Here is a 22,309-nt window from a genome sequence, read left to right as displayed (position 1 = left end):
CAGGGTACTGTTAATGAATGGTAGCACGACAGGTCGAATCACCAGACTAACGTACAAATTTGCAGTCAAGATTCGTGGGATAACCGTGAGCGTACTGTCACACAAAAACCTCACTTCAGACCATAACTCCAGTCTTAGATCCAGACAGGCTGGTTGCAGGCCCTAAGCTGCGGTCCTTCTGACCAACACACTGGCCCCGAGGCAGAACCAGTTTCCATTAGAAAGTAAAATAAAGCTGCACCCTACCCACCAATGAGCTCTCGCTTCACACCACTGAGTTCGTAAATGGCGATGGTTTGGTTCAGTGGAATGCTCTCGTAAGGTGTCTGGCCCTGAGCTGTTCTTGAAGTAATCGATTTATAACAGTTTATTGTATCACTGTGGTGACAACTGCTGCTGAAACTATTGTTGCAGGTGCAGTACGATGTGCCAGTCCACCATGCCGAAGACGATGGTCGTCCCTCTCGATCGTACCACATGGCCGCCCGAAGCCTTGACTCCTTGTAACCATATACTCTCGTGACCAAGGCTGCCAGCAGTCATAGACAGTGATCATATTCCTGTCAAGTCTTTCTGCAATACCACAGAAAGTACAGGATTATTACAAATGATTGAAGCGATTTCACAGCTCTACAATAACTTTATTATTTGAGATATTTTCACAATGCTTTGCACACACATACAAAAACTCAAAAAATTTTTTTAGGCATTCACAAATGTTCGATATGTGCCACTTTAGTGATTCGTCAGCCATCAAGCCGATAATCAAGTTCCTCCCACACTCGGCGCAGCATGTCCCCATCAATGAGTTCGAAAGCATCGTTGATGCGAGCTCGCAGTTCTGGCACGTTTCTTGCTAGAGGAGGTTTAAACACTGAATCTTTCACATAACCCCACAGAAAGAAATCGCATGGGGTTTGGTCGGGAGAGCGTGGAGGCCATGACATGAATTGCTGATCATGATCTCCACCACGATCGATCCATCGGTTTTCCAATCTCCCATTTAAGAAATGCCGAACATCATGATGGAAGTGCGGTGGAGCACCATCCTGTTGAAAGATGAAGTCGGCGCTGTCGGTCTCCAGTTGTGGCATGAGCCAATTTTCCAGCATGTCCAGATACACGTGTCCTGTAACATTTTTTCGCAGAAGGAAAAGGGGCCGTAAACTTTAAACCGTGAGATGGCACAAAACACTTTAACTTTTGGTGAATTGCGAATTTGCTGCACGAATGCGTGAGGATTCTCTACCGCCCAGATTCCCACATTGTGTCTGTGCACTTCACCATTAAGAAAAAATGTTGCTTCATCACTGAAAACAAGTTTCGCACTGAACGCATCGTCTTCCATGAGCTGTTGCAACCACGCCGAAAATTCAAAGCGTTTGACTTTGTCATCGGGTGTCAGGGCTTGTAGCAATTGTAAACGGTAAGGCTTCTGCTTTAGCCTTTTCCGTAAGATTTTCCAAACCGTCGGCTGTGGTACGTTTAGCTCCCTGCTTGCTTTATTCGTCGACTTCCGCGGGCTACGCGTGAAACTTGCCCGCATGTGTTCAACCGTTTCTTCGCTCACTGCAGGCCGACCCGTTGATTTCCCTTTACAGAGGCATCCAGAAGCTTTAAACTGCGCATACCATCCCCAAATGGAGTTAGCAGTTGGTGGGTCTTTGTTGAACTTCGTCCTGGAGTGCCGTTGCACTGTTATGACTGATTGATGTGAGTGCATTTCAAGCACGACATACGCTTTCTCGGGTCCTGTCGCCATTTTGTCTCACTGCGCTCTCGAGCGCTCTGGCGGCAGAAACCTGAAGTGCGGCTTCAGCCGAACAAAACTTTATGAGTTTTTCTACGTATCTGTAGTGTGTCGTGACCATATGCCAATGAATGGAGCTACAGTGAATTTATGAAATCGCTTCAATCATTTGTAATAGCCCTGTGCATCCAACGTCTCGTAGCCTTATTACACGACCTCATCCAAACTCCGTAAGGTGTTCGTAATGACGTCTTTGTTGCCTTAAAGATATTCTTCACCAACATCAACTCACCATGGACAATCTCAAAGGTAACTAACGCTAACGACCGTTACAGCATATATTTAAATCAAATCTGATTTGCATACACATAGTGCCGCTACGCTAGTGGCATTCTTAAGGGACTGGAGTGAAATGTGAATAGACATCATCTTTCAGATGTCTAAATACGCCTACCAGTTTTAATTTTCGTTTTTGCGACATTTCTTCCGTCAATGTATATGTCAAGAACATCAAATTCGTTACTTGACCAATCAGTGACCGTTGTGTTACGCTGTAACACTGAGATGTGACAGTGAGATGTACAGTAACTGACATCGGTCATTGCCAATGTCTTTGTTGCAGCAAGCGTAAGAATGGAGTATAGGGAGAAAGAGGTTTTAACAGAAGCTGTTTGGATGGTGTAGTTTATTTAGGAGTGTTTGGTAAAAATCGCTTGGTAATCAGAGCCGTAGATCACAACATATTTCAGTTTTAATCGGCTATTGGAATCAAAATTCTTGACATCGCATAGAAGCATAAGCCCATAATTATCATGCTGGAAGTGTGGCCGAACCGGAGCGTAACATGTCATCGCCAAACTAAACGTCACTATGTCGGACGATGCTAGAAGTTTATTTCTGTTCAAATGGCTCTGAGCACTATGCGACTTAACTTCTGAGGTCATCAGTCGCCTAGAACTTAGAACTAAGTAAACCTAACTAACCTAACACACATCCATGCCCGAGGCAGGATTCGAACCTGCGACCGCAGCGGTCGCTCGGCTCCAGACTGTAGCACCTAGAACCGCACGGCCACTCCGGCCGGCCTTTTATTTCCGTACTGGCTCACTGTTCTTGTGGATTATCGCTGATGCCCATCTACTCGGAGCTGTGGGGTTAGCGTATTTTATGCTTTCGAGGAATCTTGTGACTTATTGCAGCAGATTCAAAAACTATCTTGGTGATCTCTTGTCTAAGTCGTGCATGGCAGAGCAGAAAAATGATTGTAATGTTATCTGCGAACAGCTAATTTGGCAAGCCAAATTTTTGCTTTAAATTGCTATTACTATCAGCGTCGCATGCTTCCTGAATTGTGATGAGCAGAACTGTCAACTTTGCATAAATGTGTGTGTGTGTGTGTGTGAATTTCAAGGGGACTAAAGTGCTGAGGGCATCGGTCCCTAGACTTACACACTACATTAAACTAACTTAAACTATCTTATGCTAAGAACAACACACACACGCCCATGCTCGAGGGAGAACTCGAACCTCCGGAGGGAGGGGCTGCGCAGTTCGTGACTTGGTACCTCAAACTGCACGGTCACTCCGCGCGGCATATGAATGTTGTACCGTCTATACACCAACTCACCAAGTCAACAGGATACAAGTCACCAGTAATAAATTGTATTTTAGCACAATGACTTGTGATTTGTTCGATGGTGATACCGGCCAGTTTCAGAGCACTGTTGTATTCACGTTAGGTTTTATTAGGTACGCATATGGGACCACAGGTTAAGGATATACGCACCACAGGAAAGGGTGGTTTAACAGGTGGAGAATTTGCCGGTGGACGTTAGGTGTGTAGCATTAGATGGTAGGTCCTGTAAGTCACGGGCCCCTGTTACACCACTATTTACTGTTGTAGATAAGCTATTGGACATTACGTTGCAGAAGTTAGTTTTTGGCTGGTTCCTTCTCTTGGTGCTAAATGACGTACATATGCTGCGGCAATAATTGATCAGTGACGCAACGTAGGGCAGGTTTTTTTATTCTAATTAAGACCGGATTGATAAAATAGTATTCATTAAATAACTATGAGGAGGTGAGGCGTGATTCAATATGACGATGATTCTATGGTAAAATAAAGTATATAATGTTCCTGACATATACGTATTGCAGTGTAACCAACTGCAAAAGGGGTGATAATGAATTGATGCCAAATGGTTACAGTGCTAAACCTGCAATGTTGTTGCAATATGAAATAAAATAAGTGAACAGTGTAAACGTTTTCATTTTAACAAGTGACTAACTAAATAACAGTGTATTATCCAGTGATATGAACAAAATGATTTGTCATATAATGCCACTTCTGTTCAAACAACTTGAAATATAAATAATTAAATATCTGTATCACACATTTTATGTCTTTGCTTGACGAGAATTTTCAAATTTACAGCTCTTTCCAGCCTAACAAGTGGGCATAATGAGGTAATTCAAGGAAACTTAATGTATATTTGACAATTACCTTACGGAAGTAGAGTGTCTTATAAAGTGACTCATATGTTAAATGACAAGATACAAATGGATGCCCTGCGTTTTGCAGTTTGCACTGCAGGAAGCTTAGCAAAAAAAATTAACATTAATTGTGAAACCAGAGTGCCTAAGGACAAGTGCAGAAGAAGAAATAAAGTACAGCAGTATTTTATGTGAAAGTCATTAAAAGATGCCGCATTTGCATAATTAGAAAATGTTATTCGTGTTGCACGTTTAAAGTATTCTGCCTTAAAATACAGATATTATATTCAAGTCGTATTGTTTTTGACTAGCGTTGTACACAAAGAGAACACTTCAAATTGAGTGTTTCTGTTGTTGATACATATCCACACATATACGTCCTTCTGATGTTAGGGCTACAGTGGTGTAGTAGGATACCATCAACGACTAAAATACTGGACCTGTGCACATTAACATTAGAATGGTGTATTATAACGTTCTATGCTCGCAATGTATCGTATGTTTTTAATTTTACACATTTTACCTGGCTTGGAAAATAATCAGAACTCTTTGAAATATCTGTTCAGATAGCACCTTTTTGTATATGCAAAGTGAATGTCCTGGATAAATTATAAATTACTTAAGTACGCGTAAAAATCTGATCAGATAGTCAAGTTAGACTGACTCGTTAGGATGCAATCTTAAAACCTCGAGATGTGCACAACTAGTCACTCCAAATGCAATAGCTGTATAACTAGCAGCATCGACAATATGCTATTGTTACCACCGCCACGACTTGAAATCTCAGAGCGTCCTAACAATAAACTGTTATGCATAGAACTCGGAAAGTGGTTACATTCATCCTCAGGTAGCTGGGTAGATGTGGCCTTCGACGTAGGCAAGTCGAAGTGAACTACTATCGACGTTCTAGTTGTTACCAGACACTTTAAATCAATATGACCTATAAAATGTGTAAAAAGCACAAAAGGTAATGACCTTAACTTGGAGTAAATGAATACCCTTGGGTTATAAAATATGAATCAGTACTAGTCACTGCCAAAACACTTTGTTTTTGATTTCGTATCCCTAACTGCATTATAGTAAAATGAAAGGTCATTGGGAAAGCAAGTAGAACGCCGGTAAGAGCGAGGAGTTCTGTGTTGGTTGTATATCCCTCAGGGAGTCTAGCACACGACATTCCCAGGACTGCCCACTTGCCTCTCCGTTTGAAGGGAAACGTGAGATAACTCTGAAAATGGTCGGAGCTCAGTTTTACCTTGTGGGGGCGATAGAGAGAGACAAAGAGACAGAAAGAAACAACAAAGAGACATTTGGTCCCCGTGCGTCTGCCATCTGACAATGTAGTATGCATCCCAGGACGGTGCTTGTCTACAGAGTTTGTTTTTAACAGGTGATGTCCACGGAGTGCGTTCACGTGATGGTCAGATACCTGGGAGAAATGCTTTTTCAGCAGCTCTCAGCGGGAACACAAACTTCGCAGAAAAACATGGGCTGTTGAGATAGCATCCTAGAAAGTGGAACAGGAACAGAATTTGAGACTTCTTCGTGGGGCGTGAGACTCCGAAACCCGACCGAGAGACGTCAAACTAAATAAGCTTTTAAACAAACGTAAAGACAGCTCCTATTGGTTCATATAAACAACCTATGAGTGGAAGAAGACAGTCCGACTGTACTTACAGAAATCAGCCCACAAGTAAAGGGGGAAAAAGGGAGTAATGCATAGACACTCTTGGTGCCACAAGACTAACAAGTTTTTTTACATGTTTAACTCCCTGGAGTCCGAGTAAGGAAGGGAGGCCAATGTCTTTAAAACAATATCTTGTCGGTCAGTACTGTGCCAATAAAAATTACGCTACGCTATGTTGAGAACTCCAGACCTCAAAGTTTTCTTTGTCGGAAGCACCGTGCAGATAGTCACTTCTCTGGTAGACGTCAATTTCAGACCACACCTCTGCTTTGACAGTGCATGTATGAGACGAGAAACTGCCATGCAGCTAAGGTTGAACATAGGCTTTGGCAGAGAAGAGCTACTGGAACTGAGCCAGTGATTAGTTTTCCAGCCTCCGCAGGCACCAATTGCAGATTCTAAATGCAGTGAGGCACACCCACAACAGTGAAGTTACTGTAGGGAGAGACAAATTATACATATCGGTGTGTAATAATTCAAATTTTGAATTCCAAGACTTATTTACACTTAATTCATCATGAATTCAACTCAAGCAATAGATGCACACACGAATCTTTCTGTAGCATTTTCTGTCTCTGTGTACTAACGAATGATAATCACAGTACGATCTCTGCGGACGCCACTGACAATGTTGAGTGTTTATGGAAAAAGTTCAAGGCAATCGTAAAATGCGTTTTAGACAGGTACGTGCCGAGTAAAACTGTGAGGGACGGGAAAAACCCACCGTGGTACAACAACAAAGTTAGGAAACTACTGCGAAAGCAAAGAGAGCTCCACTCCAAGTTTAAACGCAGCCAAAACCTCTCAGACAAACAGAAGCTAAACGATGTCAAAGTTAGCGTAAGGAGGGCTATGCGTGAAGCGTTCAGTGAATTCGAAAGTAAAATTCTATGTACCGACTTGACAGAAAATCCTAGGAAGTTCTGGTCTTACGTTAAATCAGTAAGTGGCTCGAAACAGCATATCCAGACACTACGGGATGATGATGGCATTGAAACAGAGGATGACACGCGTAAAGCTGAAATACTAAACACCTTTTTCCAAAGCTGTTTCACGGAGGAAGACCGTACTGCAGTTCCTTCTCTAAATCCTCGCACAAACGAAAAAATGGCTGACATCGAAATAAGTGTCCAAGGAATAGAAAAGCAACTGGAATCACTCAATAGAGGAAAGTCCACTGGACCTGACGGGATACCAATTCGATTCTACACAGAGTACGTGAAAGAACTTGCCCCCCTTCTAACAGCCGTGTACCGCAAGTCTCTAGAGGAACGGAGGGTTCCAAATGATTGGAAAAGAGCACAGATAGTCCCAGTCTTCAAGAAGGGTCGTCGAGCCGATGCGCAAAACTATAGACCTATATCTCTGACGTCGATCTGTTGTAGAATTTTAGAACATGTTTTTTACTCGAGTATCATGTCGTTTTTGGAAACCCAGAATCTACTATGTAGGAATCAACATGGATTCCGGAAACAGCGATCGTGTGAGACCCAACTCGCTTTATTTGTTCATGAGACCCAGAAAATATTAGATACAGGCTCCCAGGTTGATGCTATTTTGATTGACTTCCGGAAGGCGTTCGATACAGTTCCGCACTGTCGCCTGATAAACGAAGTAAGAGCCTACGGAATATCAGACCAGCTGTGTGGCTGGATTGAAGAGTTTTTAGCAAACAGAACACAGCATGTTGTTATCAATGGAGAGACGTCTACAGACGTTAAAGTAACCTCTGGCGTGCCACAGGGGAGTATTATGGGACCATTGCTTTTCACAATATATATATATGACCTAGTAGATAGTGTCGGAAGTTCCATGCGGCTTTTCGCGGATGATGCTGTAGTATACAGAGAAGTTGCAGCATTAGAAAATTGTAGCGAAATGCAGGAAGATTTGCAGCGGATAGGCACTTGGTGCAGGGAGTGGCAACTGACCCTTAACATAGACAAATGTAATGTATTGCGGGCACATAGAAAGAAGGATCCTTTATTGTATGATTATATGATAGCGGAACAAACACTGGTAGCAGTTACTTCTGTAAAATATCTGGGAGTATGCGTGCGGAACGATTTGAAGTGGAATGACCATATAAAATTAATTGTTGGTAAGGCGGGTACCAGGTTGAGATTCATTGGGAGAGTGCTTAGAAAATGTAGTCCATCAACAAAGGAGGTGGCTTACAAAACACTCGTTCGACCTATACTTGAGTATTGCTCATCAGTGTGGGATCCGTACCAGATCGGTCTGACGGAGGAGATAGAGAAGATCCAAAGAAGAGCGGCGCGTTTCGTCACAGGGTTATTTGGTAACCGTGATAGCGTTACGGAGATGTTTAATAAACTCAAGTGGCAGACTCTGCAAGAGAGGCGCTCTGCATCGCGGTGTAGCTTGCTCGCCAGGTTTCGAGAGGGTGCGTTTCTGGATGAGGTATCGAATATATTGCTTCCCCCTACTTATACCTCCCGAGGAGATCACGAATGTAAAATCAGAGCGCGCACGGAGGCTTTCAGACAGTCGTTCTTCCCGCGAACCATACGCGACTGGAACAGGAAAGGGAGGTAATGACAGTGGCACGTAAAGTGCCCTCCGCCACACACCGTTGGGTGGCTTGCGGAGTATAAATGTAGATGTAGATGTAGATTTTATGTTCCGAATGTGTTGACTTTGAATTATCATTCCAAATCCTCTATTCAAGTTGACCAACATATCAGTTTACAAATTTCAGCAATCACAAAAAATTTTGTCTTACGAAATTTCGTTACTTATATGCAAAGAAGTAAAGACTGTATCAGAACGAGTTTATAGTGATCATTATTTCACTTTGTACTCAAATCCATTACTTGATCATTGATATGATAATTACTAATTTATTTGTCTCAGGTATTGGAGGTCCAAATTCCTTTATTTCATTAAAGGACCCATTAAAGTACCCCATCCAGTCAATAAGCGAAATATCAAACCGTGTACATTTACATAATTCATCCATCTGATGAGTGGCGCTGGGCAGGGCTCTCTATCAAACCCATTTTCTATTCTTCGATTATCATGAAACCATGAACTGCAAAATTGGCATGATTACAAAGGAAAAAGAATTCAAGTTATAGTTCGTACCACAAGCTACAGGACTTTCCATGACCTCTACTGAATATCACCATCGCCAAACAAAACAGTTTCCAAAATCAAAATGTTCAAATGTGTGTGAAATCTTATGGGACTTAACTGGTAATGTCATCAGTCCCTAAGCTTACACACTACTTAACCTAAATTATCCTAAGAACAAACACACACATCCATGCCCGAAGGAGGACTCGAACGTCCGCCGGGAGCAGCCGCACAGTGCACGACTGCAGCGCCTTAGACCGCTCGGCTAATCCCGCGCGGCAAAACAGTTTCCAGACATCTATCAAGTTCACAAGCTTCCATGTCAGTGCACTTTGAAATAACCGTTACCACCCGGTCACTGATTCCCAATACAATGAGACTCTGCTTCTCATCAGTCTAAGTGACGTCAGTCGGTCGTGCATATGAGTGGCATATGGGCAGCAGAATGACCACCAAAACTTGATCCTGTTCTCTCTTGACGGGTCGTACATGAGCTGCAGCAGAAGTACACTGCAGTAGTTGGCAAGGCTATGTGACGATTGGTTCGTACAACATACTTCAGAGTTCGTTCTACCTTATCAGTTAATTCCTTGGACTTACTTGAACTAACTGAATTAAAACTTTCCAGCCCTTTCCAATTCACGATAACATTTCCAATAAATGAGCTCGGCATGTGTAATACCGGTGGAATTTCTTAAGCCAAAACTTCCCCTTCAGCCACGTTGTGATAGAATACAGTTCTCTCCGTTGACTCTTTCCCTAGGAGAAATTTCAGTCATTGTTGCAAACTGTGGCTGTACTAACGTACAACGACGGACAGAATGCTCAGTCGTATCGGACAAGAAGGAACAATAGGTCACAAGATTAGTAGTTGTCATCGAAACCTGACACTGAACGAGATTTCGTAATGCTTACAACAGTGCGCTTGCATTCGGGAGAAGTAGGATTAACATGCCAGACCGTCTACGAAGATCTACGTTTCTCGTAGCTACCCCGAGTAGACAGGACGCCCAGATGGAGGACGTAGTAATAGGCATCTCTGGCGTAGAAACTCAACTGAAAGATCTGAAAAAAGTAACACAAACATCAAAAGACGTTTTGCGTCACATCGGGTTCAAGAATAGGAACCTGGACAGAAAATAGGAATAGAGATCAACATAAACATCATTTCTGCCCTTCTTATTGCTCATGAAAACCACACATTGCACGTTGAACCAGAATAATGGAAGGCCTTCAGAGGTGGTGGCTGTACACACCGGTACCTTTAATACCCAGTAGCACGTCCTCTTGCATTCATGTATGCCTGTATTCGTCGTGGCATACTATCCACAAGTTTATGAAGGCACCGATGGTCCAGATTGTCCCACTCCGCAACTGCTATTTGGCTTAGATCCCTCAGAGTGTTCGGTGGCTCATGTCACCCATAAACAGCCCTTTTCAATCTATCCCATGCATGTTCGGTAGGGTTCATGTCTGAAGAACATGCTGGCCACTCTAAACGAGGGATGTCGTTATCCTGAAGGAAGTCATTTACAAGATGTGCGTGATGGGGCGCGAATTGACGTCCATTAAGACGAATGCCTCGCCAATATGCTGCCGATATGGTTGGACTATCGGCCGCTACGGCCCCTTCCTTGACCACGAGCGGTGTATGTGGGCCCCACATAATGCCACCCCAAAACAGTAGGGAGCCTCCACTTGCTGCACTCGCTGGACAGTGTGTCTAAGGCGTTCATCCTGACCGGATAGCCTCTAAACATGTCTCCGACGATTGTCTGATTGAAGGCATATGCGACACTCATTGGTGAACAGAATGTGATGCCAATCCTGCGCGGTCGATTCGGCATGTCGTTGGGCCCACCTGTATCCCGCTGCATGGTGTCGTGGTTGCAAAGATGGACCTCGCCATGGACGTCGGGAGTGAAGTTGCGCAACATTCAGCATATTGCGTACAGTTTGAGTCGCAACACAACGTCCTGCACGAATAGCTTTATTAAACACGTTGGCGTTGCTGTCAGGGTTCCTCCGAGCCATAATCCGTAGGTGGCGGTCATCTACAGCAGTAGTAGGGCTTGGGCGGCCTGAGCGAGGCAAGTCATCGACAGTTCCTGTCTCTCCTCCATGTCCTAACGAGATCGCTTTGGTTCACTACGAGACATCTGGACACTTCCCTTGTTGATAGCCCTTCCTGGCACACAGTAACAATGCGGACGCGATCGAACAGCGGTATTGACCGTCAAGGCATGGTTGAACTACAGAAAACACGAGCCGTGTACCTCCTTCCTGGTGGAATGACTGGAACTGATGGGCTCAGACCCCCTCCGTCTAATAAGCGATGCTAACGCATGGCTGGTTACATCTTAGCACGGGTTTAATGGCATCTCTGAACATTCAAAGGGACATTGTCTGTGATACACAGTCAACGTCTGTCCTCAGGAGTTCTAGGAAAAGGGGTGATAGAAAACTTTTTTGATTTGTGTATATGAAATGTTTCGGATTTGCGAATATGGCCTACTGTCAGCCATATAATGCAATGACGGCAACGAAAATCTGTGCCAGACCGAGATTCGAACCCGGAGTGTCCGCTTACCTCGAGCTGTCACCTTGTCTTTAGACTATCCGAGCACGACCCACTGTCAGATCCAATCTTCCATATGTCGTCAACCACGTGTCTGCAACCTGAACTCGTGCATGCATTATGTGTATTCTGGTACAGAGGAGACAGTTTAATTGAAAGTCCTTGCCCGCTTTCGGAGGATAAATACGATAATGCAGTGCCATTGTTGTTCAGAAATACGATGCAAAGTTACTTCGGACGTGCATATACGCATGCAGTACCGTATCGAAAACAAACAAGTCGCCAGATCAGGATGGAGCCGAAATTCGGCATTGCAGAGTACTGTACGCAATTGCCCCCTTCCATAGCTTCATTTATTGCGTATCACTAGCGCAGCGCAAAATCACAAGGACTGGAAAAAAATTCAGGTGAATCCTGTATATAACAAGTGGAAAAGAACGGACCAACAAAACTGCAAATCAATATCCCCGACATCAGTTTGCTGCAGAGTTTTTGAACTTATTGTCAGTTCGAATATAATAAATTCCTTGAGGAGGAAATGCTTCTGTGCAAAAATCAGGAAGGCTCTAGAAAGCATCCCCCGACCGAAACTCTGCTTGTCCTTTTCTCACACGACATCCTACGAACTGTCGTTCAAAAAATGGATCTGAGCACTATGGGACTTAACTTCTGAGGTCATCAGTCCCCTAGAACTTAGAACTACTTAAACCTAACTAACCTAAGGACATCACACACATCCATGCCCGAGACAGGATTCGAACTTACGACCGTAGCGGTCGCGTGGTTCCAGACTGAAGCGCCTAGAACCGCTCGGCCACCCCGGCCGGCTACGAACTGTGAATCAATGGGAAGAGGCAGATTGTTAGCGAAGGTACGAGCGCACGGAATAGGTTCCCAGTTGTGAGTGGCTCCAGGACTTCTTAAATAATAGGACCCAGTAAGTTGTCATCGACGGCGAGTGCTTATCAGAGATAAGGGTATCGACGGGAGTATCGCAACGAAGTGTGATAGGACTGTTCTTATTTTCCGTCTACATAGATGATGAGACAATGAAGATGAGCAGCAACCTGCGGGTTTACTGATGGTGCTGTGATGTGCGGAAGGAGGTTGTCGTTCAGAGATTGCAGAAGAGTACTAGATGACCTAAAGAAAGTTTCTTTCATACATTTGTATTCCATCTATGCAACTGCACGAAGGACAGATTGTTTTTTGCCATACGCGTTTCGCTTCTTTTATTTATGAAGCATCTTCAGTTGCGATTTGTAGTGTTGCTAGTCCATATATGTGGTCCGAATAACCGTACATTCGGTCCCTACGCTCCAGCTTTCCGATTTCCGGCTTTTTTCATCCACATTTATTGTGATACACCACTTGCACTTTCCATTTCTAATCAACATGAGTGTGTTTAAGAGTGTGTGCAAATATACGTATGTTGATTACAAAATGAAAAGGGAAAGTGATGTGTCATAATAAATGTGGGTGAAAAAACGCCGGAAAACGGCCTGCTGGAGCATGGGTCTCGAATAAATAAATCTCTAAGACCGTACATATGGACGAACAACAATGGAAATCGTCACTGAAGATTCTTCATAAATAAAAGAAGCGAAACGAGTATGGATAAAACAAACTGTCCTTCATGAATTTTGAAGCACCTAAGGAAGGATGGAAAACGAAAAAATGACAAAATTTCTTTTCGGTGTCATGAATAGCAGCTAGCTATAAACGTAGACAAATGTAAGATAATGCAGATGATTAGGAAAAACAGTGCCCTACCTACATCTACAACTGTATCATACTCTACAAGCCACCTAACGGTGTGTGGTAGAGGGTGCTTCTGGTACCAAAAACTGATCTCCTCTTCCCTGTCCCATTCGTGAATGGGGCGTTGGAAGAACGATAGACGGTAAGCCTCTGTATTAGTAACAGATTCTCAATTTTCTCGCCTTGGTCACTTTGTGTGATGTCAGTGAGGAAAAATAATATGTCGTCCTGCTTTTCCCGAAAAGTGCTCACTCGAAATTTCAATAGTAAACCTTTCTGAGTCGCAATGTGCCGCTAGATTTTGTTGAGTATCTCTGTAACTTTCTCACACACACAAAAAAAAATCAAGAAAAAATGACGAGCAATAAATGTTCCCAAAATTGGAATACAGCATTAGTAGTGTATTGCTTGACCCAGTGATGTAAGTTAAATAGTGGGGAAGGCGAATCGTCGACTTCGGTTTATTAAGAGAGTTTTAGGAAACCGTGATTCATCTGTAATAGAGACCACGTATAGAATGTGCGACCTATTCTTGAGTACCGCTCTAGTGTTTGGAAACATTATCGGGTCTGATTATAGGAAGACAGCGAAACAGTTTAGGTATGGATTGTTAGATTTGTTACCGGTAGGTTCTATCAACACCTTTAGTTTGACTGATCTACAACATTGTCAGTAGACTGTAACGGTTTGCTTTCTGTATCTAAAAATTGTTCGAAGCAAAAGGTGCTAATTTTACTTGCGGTGTTTTATGTCCGATTTTCGTCTCCTTGCTTATCGTATTTCACATCAATAAGTGTATAGCTCTGCAAAATGTGGGATTAGGCGGAAAACAGCACTGTCAAACGACGGAATACCTCAAGATTGTGATAGAAAACTGCGTTTTCTGATTGACATAAAATGACGTATCAAAATCATTATCTTTTGTAACGAACTGTTTTTAGATCTAGAAAGCAAGGCAAACCGTAAACATGTTTCATTACGAGCCACTGATGAAATTTTGCTTCGAAGGAACGAAATGCAGCTGGTGACGAAATATGCATTTTCTTCTATTACGAGTGATGGATTTAAAATACCTTCAGTAATTTCAGAAAAGAGCTTCTCTTGAAAGAGGCGGTAAAGTGGAGGAAATGAATTGCATAAAACAACACTATGGAAAGTGCCAATAAAGTGATGCCGGTATTATTACCATCCTGTATTACCAATAACTGTGTTCCGTCCATTATTTTACAGATGTTGCGAACTAATGAACATTACAAAGTTTAAGAAGATCCTATCCCTAGCACTTGTAACCTTCACGATTCTCAGAGGAAGGCCTACGATTCAGAATCAGATATATGTGTCTGGAATGTTGTTTCGGCAACCCATTTTTGACTCGTTCTGCGCTCTTTTTGTTTCGAGAAATACGTGAATACATAGCTTACAAATCGCCGACGATTCCCAGAATTTTCTTCCTACTGCAGTACATAATAACTTCCTCTGGACGATAAAAACGAGTTACAAAAAATTCAGTACAATTAACGTAACGTCTAAAAATACCTCAGCGTACAAAGCGCTTTTGGCGAGACACAGTCACAGCTACTGAAATCTGTATCCCGTGGCCTCTAGCCTGTCAAATATTCACTACAGTCCTGGATTCATAGATAAATCACGAAAATCCGTCGATTTACGCAACACATCAAGAGCTTGGTTCCGGCACATCTGAACGACTAGATCCGGTAAGCAGGCACTGAAAGTTTGTGGGATCGGCAGGTAGGATCCGCCAAAGATATCCGCGACGCTGGCGAGTGGATATGGCACCTCGCAGAAATACAACCGTGTGTGATCGGCTATTTAAGTTTCAAAAGTATACATGAAATAATTTGGGATCATCGAATCTTGTTTTCCCCATATATGCCCGATTGTGCAGCTTCTCCGCTATGACAAGATGTTCCTCGACTTAGCATCGTGCAGGGCGTATTCCACGTATCGTCCGACGTGCACTCTACAGTTGTTTACAGAGTATTTATGCAGATATAGAAGTATTTGTAGTACTTGCCACGCAATGCTGTGTGTTTGAGACGAGGCACTCACCTGGCTACGCATGGGCTCCGTGTTGACCTGGCACATGTAGATTCCGGAGTCGTCCTGGTGCACGGAATTGATGTGCAGCTTCCACGTGTTGTGCCCGTTGTGGGTGACGGTGAGGCGCGGGTTGTGGGCCACGAGGTGCGTGTGGATCGCGAGGATCGCCTTGGAGTCGGACTTGATCCACGCCACCTGCGTCAGCGCAGCATTCGCAGCTCACAGTCCAGCGCTCAGCGTTATGGAATGGCATTGGGAGCTGGGGGCGGGTCGTGCAGGCTCACCTTGTACTTGCCCAGGTGGTTGACGACGCACGTGAAGGTGACGTCACGGCCCTGCGTGGCCGTGAGGTTCTCCAGTGGCGCCAGGAACTCCGGCATGGGCTCGTCGGGCTGCAACACCACCTCGCCTGCAACAGACGTTTATCCTCCTGTCAACTTCACGTAGCGTTGCAACTCAATGATTTGGGGGTTGAGATAGCGAGAGGAGGAGGAGTTGAGGAAAGGTGGGGGAATCTGAGCTGGTAAGACAACTGCAGGAGGACCTTCCGGACATAACGGGAAAAGAAGGAAACTCATAGCAAGTTTCTTCACTAAATATATTTCATGTTGCATGGTCGTACTGCCGTTTCTGTTAGCTCCACACGGAAACAGATATAGTGTGCTGAAAATAATACTATTTTGTTTCGTAACTTTTGACGCTGAGACTGGGTTAACACGGTTAGCTGTCTACAGCAGAAACAGAAAAGATATCGATGGTATTCTCGTATTAATAAACCATTGGAAGCCGTCGAAACGTCTTACGGATTTAATTTATTGACAATAAATCGTAATCTGACATTACCACCGCCTATACCTGACCATAAGTGGTCGTTACGCACCATATCCAATCATCAGAGCCCGGATTTCCATGCAGATGCATTATACCTTCATCGTTGCATGTTTCGGCCATTTGGGGAGTAAATCTATGTTTCGAAGATTTCATTAATATAACCTAACAATATTAGATATTTATGATACAGATTCTACTTTCTGACCTCGCTGCATATTGAACCACTTTTTCTCCTCCTTCTCTCGCATCACCACATGAACCGCTTGGCGTCGTGCCCTCTTGTCTTCCGGCTTGTTCGTCTCAGGGAAGGAGCGATGGAGAACGGCAGGTAGAGTTTCGGTAAACGTGACTATTCAGTTAGTGTCCTGGTGTGGATTTGTATTTTTAATTTAAATTTCTTTTTTTTAATGAAAGTCTGGTCACCCTCACCAAAATTCCGACAGATATGTAGTGTACTGGCATTCAAAGTTCAAAAGATTGGCTTTACGTTAAGAAAATCGAACAACATTGAATATGTCGAACTGCGATTTATTGACCCTTCTGAAATAAAACTGCAGTTACTCTACATCCACTCATCTTAAATAGTCTGATTTCGTATACAACTGTAATTGTGCTGAATGATTCATGCAACGTAGCAACGGAATCAGTAAGCTACTCCGTATTGCAGATTATTTCAAAATTGAATATCTTAATACTTAGCACGGGTGAGTCTTTAAATTTCCACTAATTATTTACGTACCACACTGTTGTCTCTCACGCGACTATTCAAATCTACGTGTTTTCAAATTACCAAGACGAATTATTGATTCACGCACACGTTTCGTCCAACAAAACAGAACAAAGCAAAAGCGCTCTCTCCTCTGTCCGCGGCACTTACATCCAACCTTCCTCTGACGTAAAAATCGAAAACACATCAGTAAAGGTATCTACTCAGTTCAAAGCCAGACAAATGTCAAAACAAATATTCTACTGTAAATAGAGTTATATCCAGTAATTAAATCACCACGTTGCAAAAATTTAATTCCGACATCGTCCCCTTTGCAAGCAAGAGCCAATTTGATGTTTTGGTACTTATTTCGAGTGCAATTAAACTCTGTCTCGAAATTCTTGTTACATGCAGAATCTCAAACTTTTATTGATTAGGGGACGGCACACTGAGTCACGTTATAGTATGTTGCAATAACTCGCGTGGTAACACCTCTTGTTGATGTTTATATCACACAAATCATTTCAAAATCGCAGTACATGCGTAATTTCGCTAATTTTGTGCCAGTCTGTACTTCATAATGATCTCAAGTGCCCTCCGTCGGCTCGGTAGACGTTTCTAGAGGTCAGCATATGTTTTTTGCCACTAATTTAAATCTAGAAACAGTCCTGTTGTTGCTAAGAAATGCTGCGCCGTACTTGTTCGATGGGAAAGAAGTTAAAATATTTTACCGTAAACTAAGGCACGTTCCTTCTTTAGCCCACGCAATACAAGCCGTAGCAGAAACAGTACGTCTGAAATATGACAATTTGAATTCACTAGTAGTGTCCAAAAACGAGTTAATGAGACGTCCAAAATGCAATTAATGACGCCATCTTTACTGTGATAACTTTGACAATAAGGCACTAGGAGACCGTAAATTCACGAAAATTTGTTGATGATGACAAAAAATGTTCAGGTGTGTGTGAAATCTTATGGGACTGAACTGCTAAGGTCATCAGTCCCTAAGCTTAGACACTACTTAATCTAAGGTATCCTAAAGACAAACACACACACACCCATGCCCGAGGGAGGACTCGAACCTCCGCCGGGACCAGCCACACAGTCCATGATGATAACATCTGTGTGCTTTACCTACAGAAAAACTTCAAATTATTATCCACTAATCGTGTTAATTCTGGGTTTGGGTCGCAGATACTGTCGAGGACACTAATGCAGCTTGCATTGTGTGGAAGTGACATTCAAGAAAACAGACATGAAGCAAGACCTAATTTACACTAAATCAAATTCTGTGGTTGTGCTTGCGATAGCAATGAAGTTGGAAGCGGGTGTGTCGCGGAAGTCATCAGGCGCCGAAGCCACCCTGCAATACACATCTGCTAGGCGGGCTGCAGCAAGCATTGCACCTGTGACTGAACGATTGCACAGAGCAGCGAGATACGAAATTGGCAGCCCGGCCCGCAGAAGCCTTCTCGTACACCAGGCACGATAACAGGTGGAGCGCACAATAGCGACAGGGGTCGCTTTTGCTGCGGACCTTTTGCTGCATCCACCTTCTCAAGTGATGTCAATCGAATGCATGTATTCCTCCGCTATGCGAGTATGTAGGAATACACTGGCCCCGATCGAGCCAGTTACGTTGCTGACGCCCTCTGCTTCGGGCCAGTACCCCTTCCGCTTGTACACCATCTTCATCTCCAGTTTGGTGACGTGCTCGTGGGAACCGTTGGTATGATTAGTTACTGTCAGACTCGTCCGGTGAGACTGAAGGGACTCTGAAATTGTTTATGGTCTTGTTGGAACCTTAAGTATCATTCTTTTCAGACTTATGCCTTCCCGTTGGATCGTGAACTTGGAATGTACTGTATCACAGAGAATATCTTTGTGTGTCTCGGTAACAGGACTGTGTTACAAGAATTCAGCGGACTTCCCGTCCATTATGATTTTCTTCCAGGTTACTGACATTTTTGCACTTTTTGGTGAGCGTCAATATCAGTCGGAGGAGGCCATTTGTGTTAAGTTGAAGAAAATTATTTTGTTAATAAATGGATATAGAGCTTTACCTTTATGTTTTATTTTGGGGTTTCTGAGCCCAGAACACTTCATAAGCTACAAGAGCTACAAGTAACTGGTGGAACCTCCGACAAGTATTGAAGAGGTTGAAAAATCTTTGCAATTATCCTACGGAGAAGTGAGTGTTGCAGATAAAAAGAATATCAAAAAGGTATCGGATCAAGTTCTGACTCTGAGTTTATCAAGTTCACAAAAAGTATTGCGTGGCGAAAATGTAAAGGACTTTTTACTTGATCTGACTGTCTCTGAAATATCTTCACTTAAGTATGCACCCGCCACTTCTTATAATGTAGGAAGTTAATTTATATGTACAAAAATGGTATCAGATTAACAAGCAAGTCGAAGTGAAAAAAAGTTTGAGAATTTGGCTGTTACATATTGTTTTAGAAGACAATAGAAATGTAGAACTGAATTTTGATACCGCATATTATTATTATTATTATCTCCACTTTCTCAGATGTCAAGTCCGGTTAAAAATGGAGTGACGCGTACCTTGATCAAGTGTCACTTTCTTTTAACTGTACGGTATGTGTTATATTGCATTTAGGAACTTTTGGGTAATTGAACATGTATCAATAATTACGGATTTCTGTAGTTGTATATATATGTTTGGATGTAGCTGTATTGCATTGATGTACTGGTGGATATTGTGTGGTATGACTCCTGTAGTTGATAGTATAATTGGTATGATGTCAACTTTATCCTGATGCCACATGTCTTTGACTTCCTCAGCCAGTTGGATGTATTTTTCAATTTTTTCTCCTGTTTTCTTTTGTATATTTGTTGTATTGGGTATGGATATTTCGATTAGTTGTGTTAATTTCTTCTTTTTATTGGTGAGTATGATGTCAGGTTTGTTATGTGGCGTTGTTTTATCGGTTATAATGGTTCTGTTCCAGTATAATTTGTATTCATCATTCTCCAGTACATTTTGTGGTGTATACTTGTATGTAGGAACGTGTTGTTTTAAAAGTTTATGTTGTAAGGCAATCTGTTGATGTATTATTTTTGCGACATTGTCATGTCTTCTGGGGTATTCTGTATTTGCTAGTATTGTACATCCGCTTGTGATGTGATCTACTGTTTCTATTTGTTGTTTACAAAGTCTGCATTTATCCGTTGTGGTATTGGGATCTTTAATAATATGCTTGCTATAATACCTGGTGTTTATTGTTTGATCCTGGATTGTAATCATGAATCCTTCTGTCTCACTGTATATATTGCCTTTTCTTAGCCATGTGTTGGATGCGTCTTGATCGATGTGTGGCTGTGTTAGATGATACGGGTGCTTGCCATGAAGTGTTTTCTTTTTCCAATTTACTTTCTTCGTATCTGTTGATGTCATGTGATCTAAAGGGTTGTAGAAGTGGTTATGAAATTGCAGTGGTGTAGCCGATGTAATTATATGAGTGATTCACTTGTGTATTTTGCTAGTTTCTGCTCGTTCTAGAAAGAATTTTCTTAAATTGTCTACCTGTCCATAATGTAGGTTTTTTATGTCGATAAATCCCCTTCCTCCTTCCTTTCTGCTTAATGTGAATCTTTCTGTTGCTGAATGTATGTGATGTATTCTATATTTGTGGCATTGTGATCGTGTAAGTGTATTGAGTGCTTCTAGGTCTGTGTTACTCCATTTCACTACTCCAAATGAGTAGGTCAATATTGGTATGGCATAAGTATTTATAGCTTTTGTCTTGTTTCTTGCTGTCAATTCTGTTTTCAGTATTCTTGTTAGTCTTTGTCTATATTTTTCTTTTAGTTCTTCTTTAATATTTGTATTATCTATTCCTATTTTTTGTCTGTATCCTAGATATTTATAGGCATCCATTTTTTCCATTGCTTCTATGCAGTCGCTGTGGTTATCCAATATGTAATCTTCTTGTTTAGTGTGTTTTCCCTTGACTATGCTATTTTTCTTACATTTGTCTGTTCCAAAAGCCATACTTATATCATTGCTGAATCCTTCTGTTATCTTTAGTAATTGGTTGAGTTGTTGATTTGTTGCTGCCAGTAGTTTTAGATCATCCATGTATAGCAAATGTGTGATTTTGTGTGGGTATGTTCCAGTAATATTGTATCCATAATTTGTATTATTTAGCATGTTGGATAGTGGGTTCAGAGCAAGGCAGAACCAGAAAGGACTTAATGAGTCTCCTTGGTATATTCCACGCTTAATCTGTATTGGCTGTGATTTGATATTATTTGAATTTGTTTGGATATTAAGTGTGGTTTTCCAATTTTTCATTACTATGTTTAGGAACTGTATCAATTTAGGATCTACTTTGTATATTTCCAATATTTGTAGTAACCATGAGTGGGGTACACTATCAAAAGCTTTTTGGTAATCAATGTATGCGTAGTGTAGCGACCTTTGTTTAGTTTTAGCTTGATATGTCACCTCTGCATCTATTATCAGTTGCTCTTTACATCCTCGTGCTCCTTTGCAACAGCCTTTTTGTTCTTCATTTATAATTTTGTTCTGTGTTGTATGTGTCATTAATTTCTGTTTAATGACTGAAGTTAATATTTTGTATATTGTTGGTAGGCATGTTATGGGGCGATATTTAGCTGGGTTCGCTGTGTCTGCTTGATCTTTAGGTTTCAGATATGTTATTCCATGTGTAAGTGTATCAGGGAATGTGTATGGGTCTGCAATGTAACTGTTAAATAATTTAGTTAGGTGTGAATGTGTTGAGGTGAACTTCTTTAACCAGAAATTTGGTATTTTATCATTTCCAGGGGCTTTCCAATTGTGAGTAGAATTAATTGCTTGGGTGACTTCATGTTGCAAAATTATCACTTCAGGCATTTGTGGTATCATCTTGTATGTGTCTGTTTCTGCTTGTATCCATCGTGCATGCCTGTTATGTTGTACCGGGTTTGACCATATGTTGCTCCAGAAGTGTTCCATGTCTGTTATGTTTGGTGGATTGTCTATTTTAAGGTATGTGTTATCTATTGTCTGGTAAAATTTCTTTTGGTTTGTGTTGAATGTTTGGTTTTGTTTCCTTCTATTTTCACTTTTTTTGTATCTTCTGAGTCGTTTGGCTAATGCTTGTAATTTCTGCTTCTTTTCGTCTAATTGCTCTGTCGCTTCTTGTTGAGAGATTTTACCTAATCTTTTTCGTTTTTTTCTCGAGATTTCATTTCTTATAAATTGTGTTAGCTGTCCGATGTCTTTTCTCAGTTTTTCTATTTTGATCTGTAGCCTGTGTTGCCATGCTGGTTTTGTGGGTTTCTTCTGTGTGTTGGTTGGTTCTGATCTCTGCC

At 42.1% G+C, this 22,309-nt stretch overlaps 1 protein-coding gene across 1 annotated transcript in view; it reads right to left on the bottom strand.

Moving 5' to 3' along the window:
• Positions 1-22,309, bottom strand: part of LOC124613819 (lachesin-like) — a 232,469-nt gene that overhangs the window by 146,244 nt on the left and 63,916 nt on the right. Inside the window, exons 2-3 of the mRNA XM_047142542.1 lie at positions 15,714-15,838; positions 15,439-15,624 (exon numbers count right to left, since the gene is read on the bottom strand). Of these exons, the coding sequence (XP_046998498.1) occupies positions 15,439-15,624; positions 15,714-15,838 (311 nt within the window). The remainder of the gene's footprint in view (positions 1-15,438; positions 15,625-15,713; positions 15,839-22,309) is intronic.

Source organism: Schistocerca americana, chromosome 4 (genome assembly GCF_021461395.2).
Source record: "Schistocerca americana isolate TAMUIC-IGC-003095 chromosome 4, iqSchAmer2.1, whole genome shotgun sequence".
NCBI classification, from domain to species: domain Eukaryota; kingdom Metazoa; phylum Arthropoda; class Insecta; order Orthoptera; family Acrididae; genus Schistocerca; species Schistocerca americana.
Note: the sequence above shows the minus strand (reverse complement) of the source record. Positions and strands in the feature narration are given on the sequence as shown.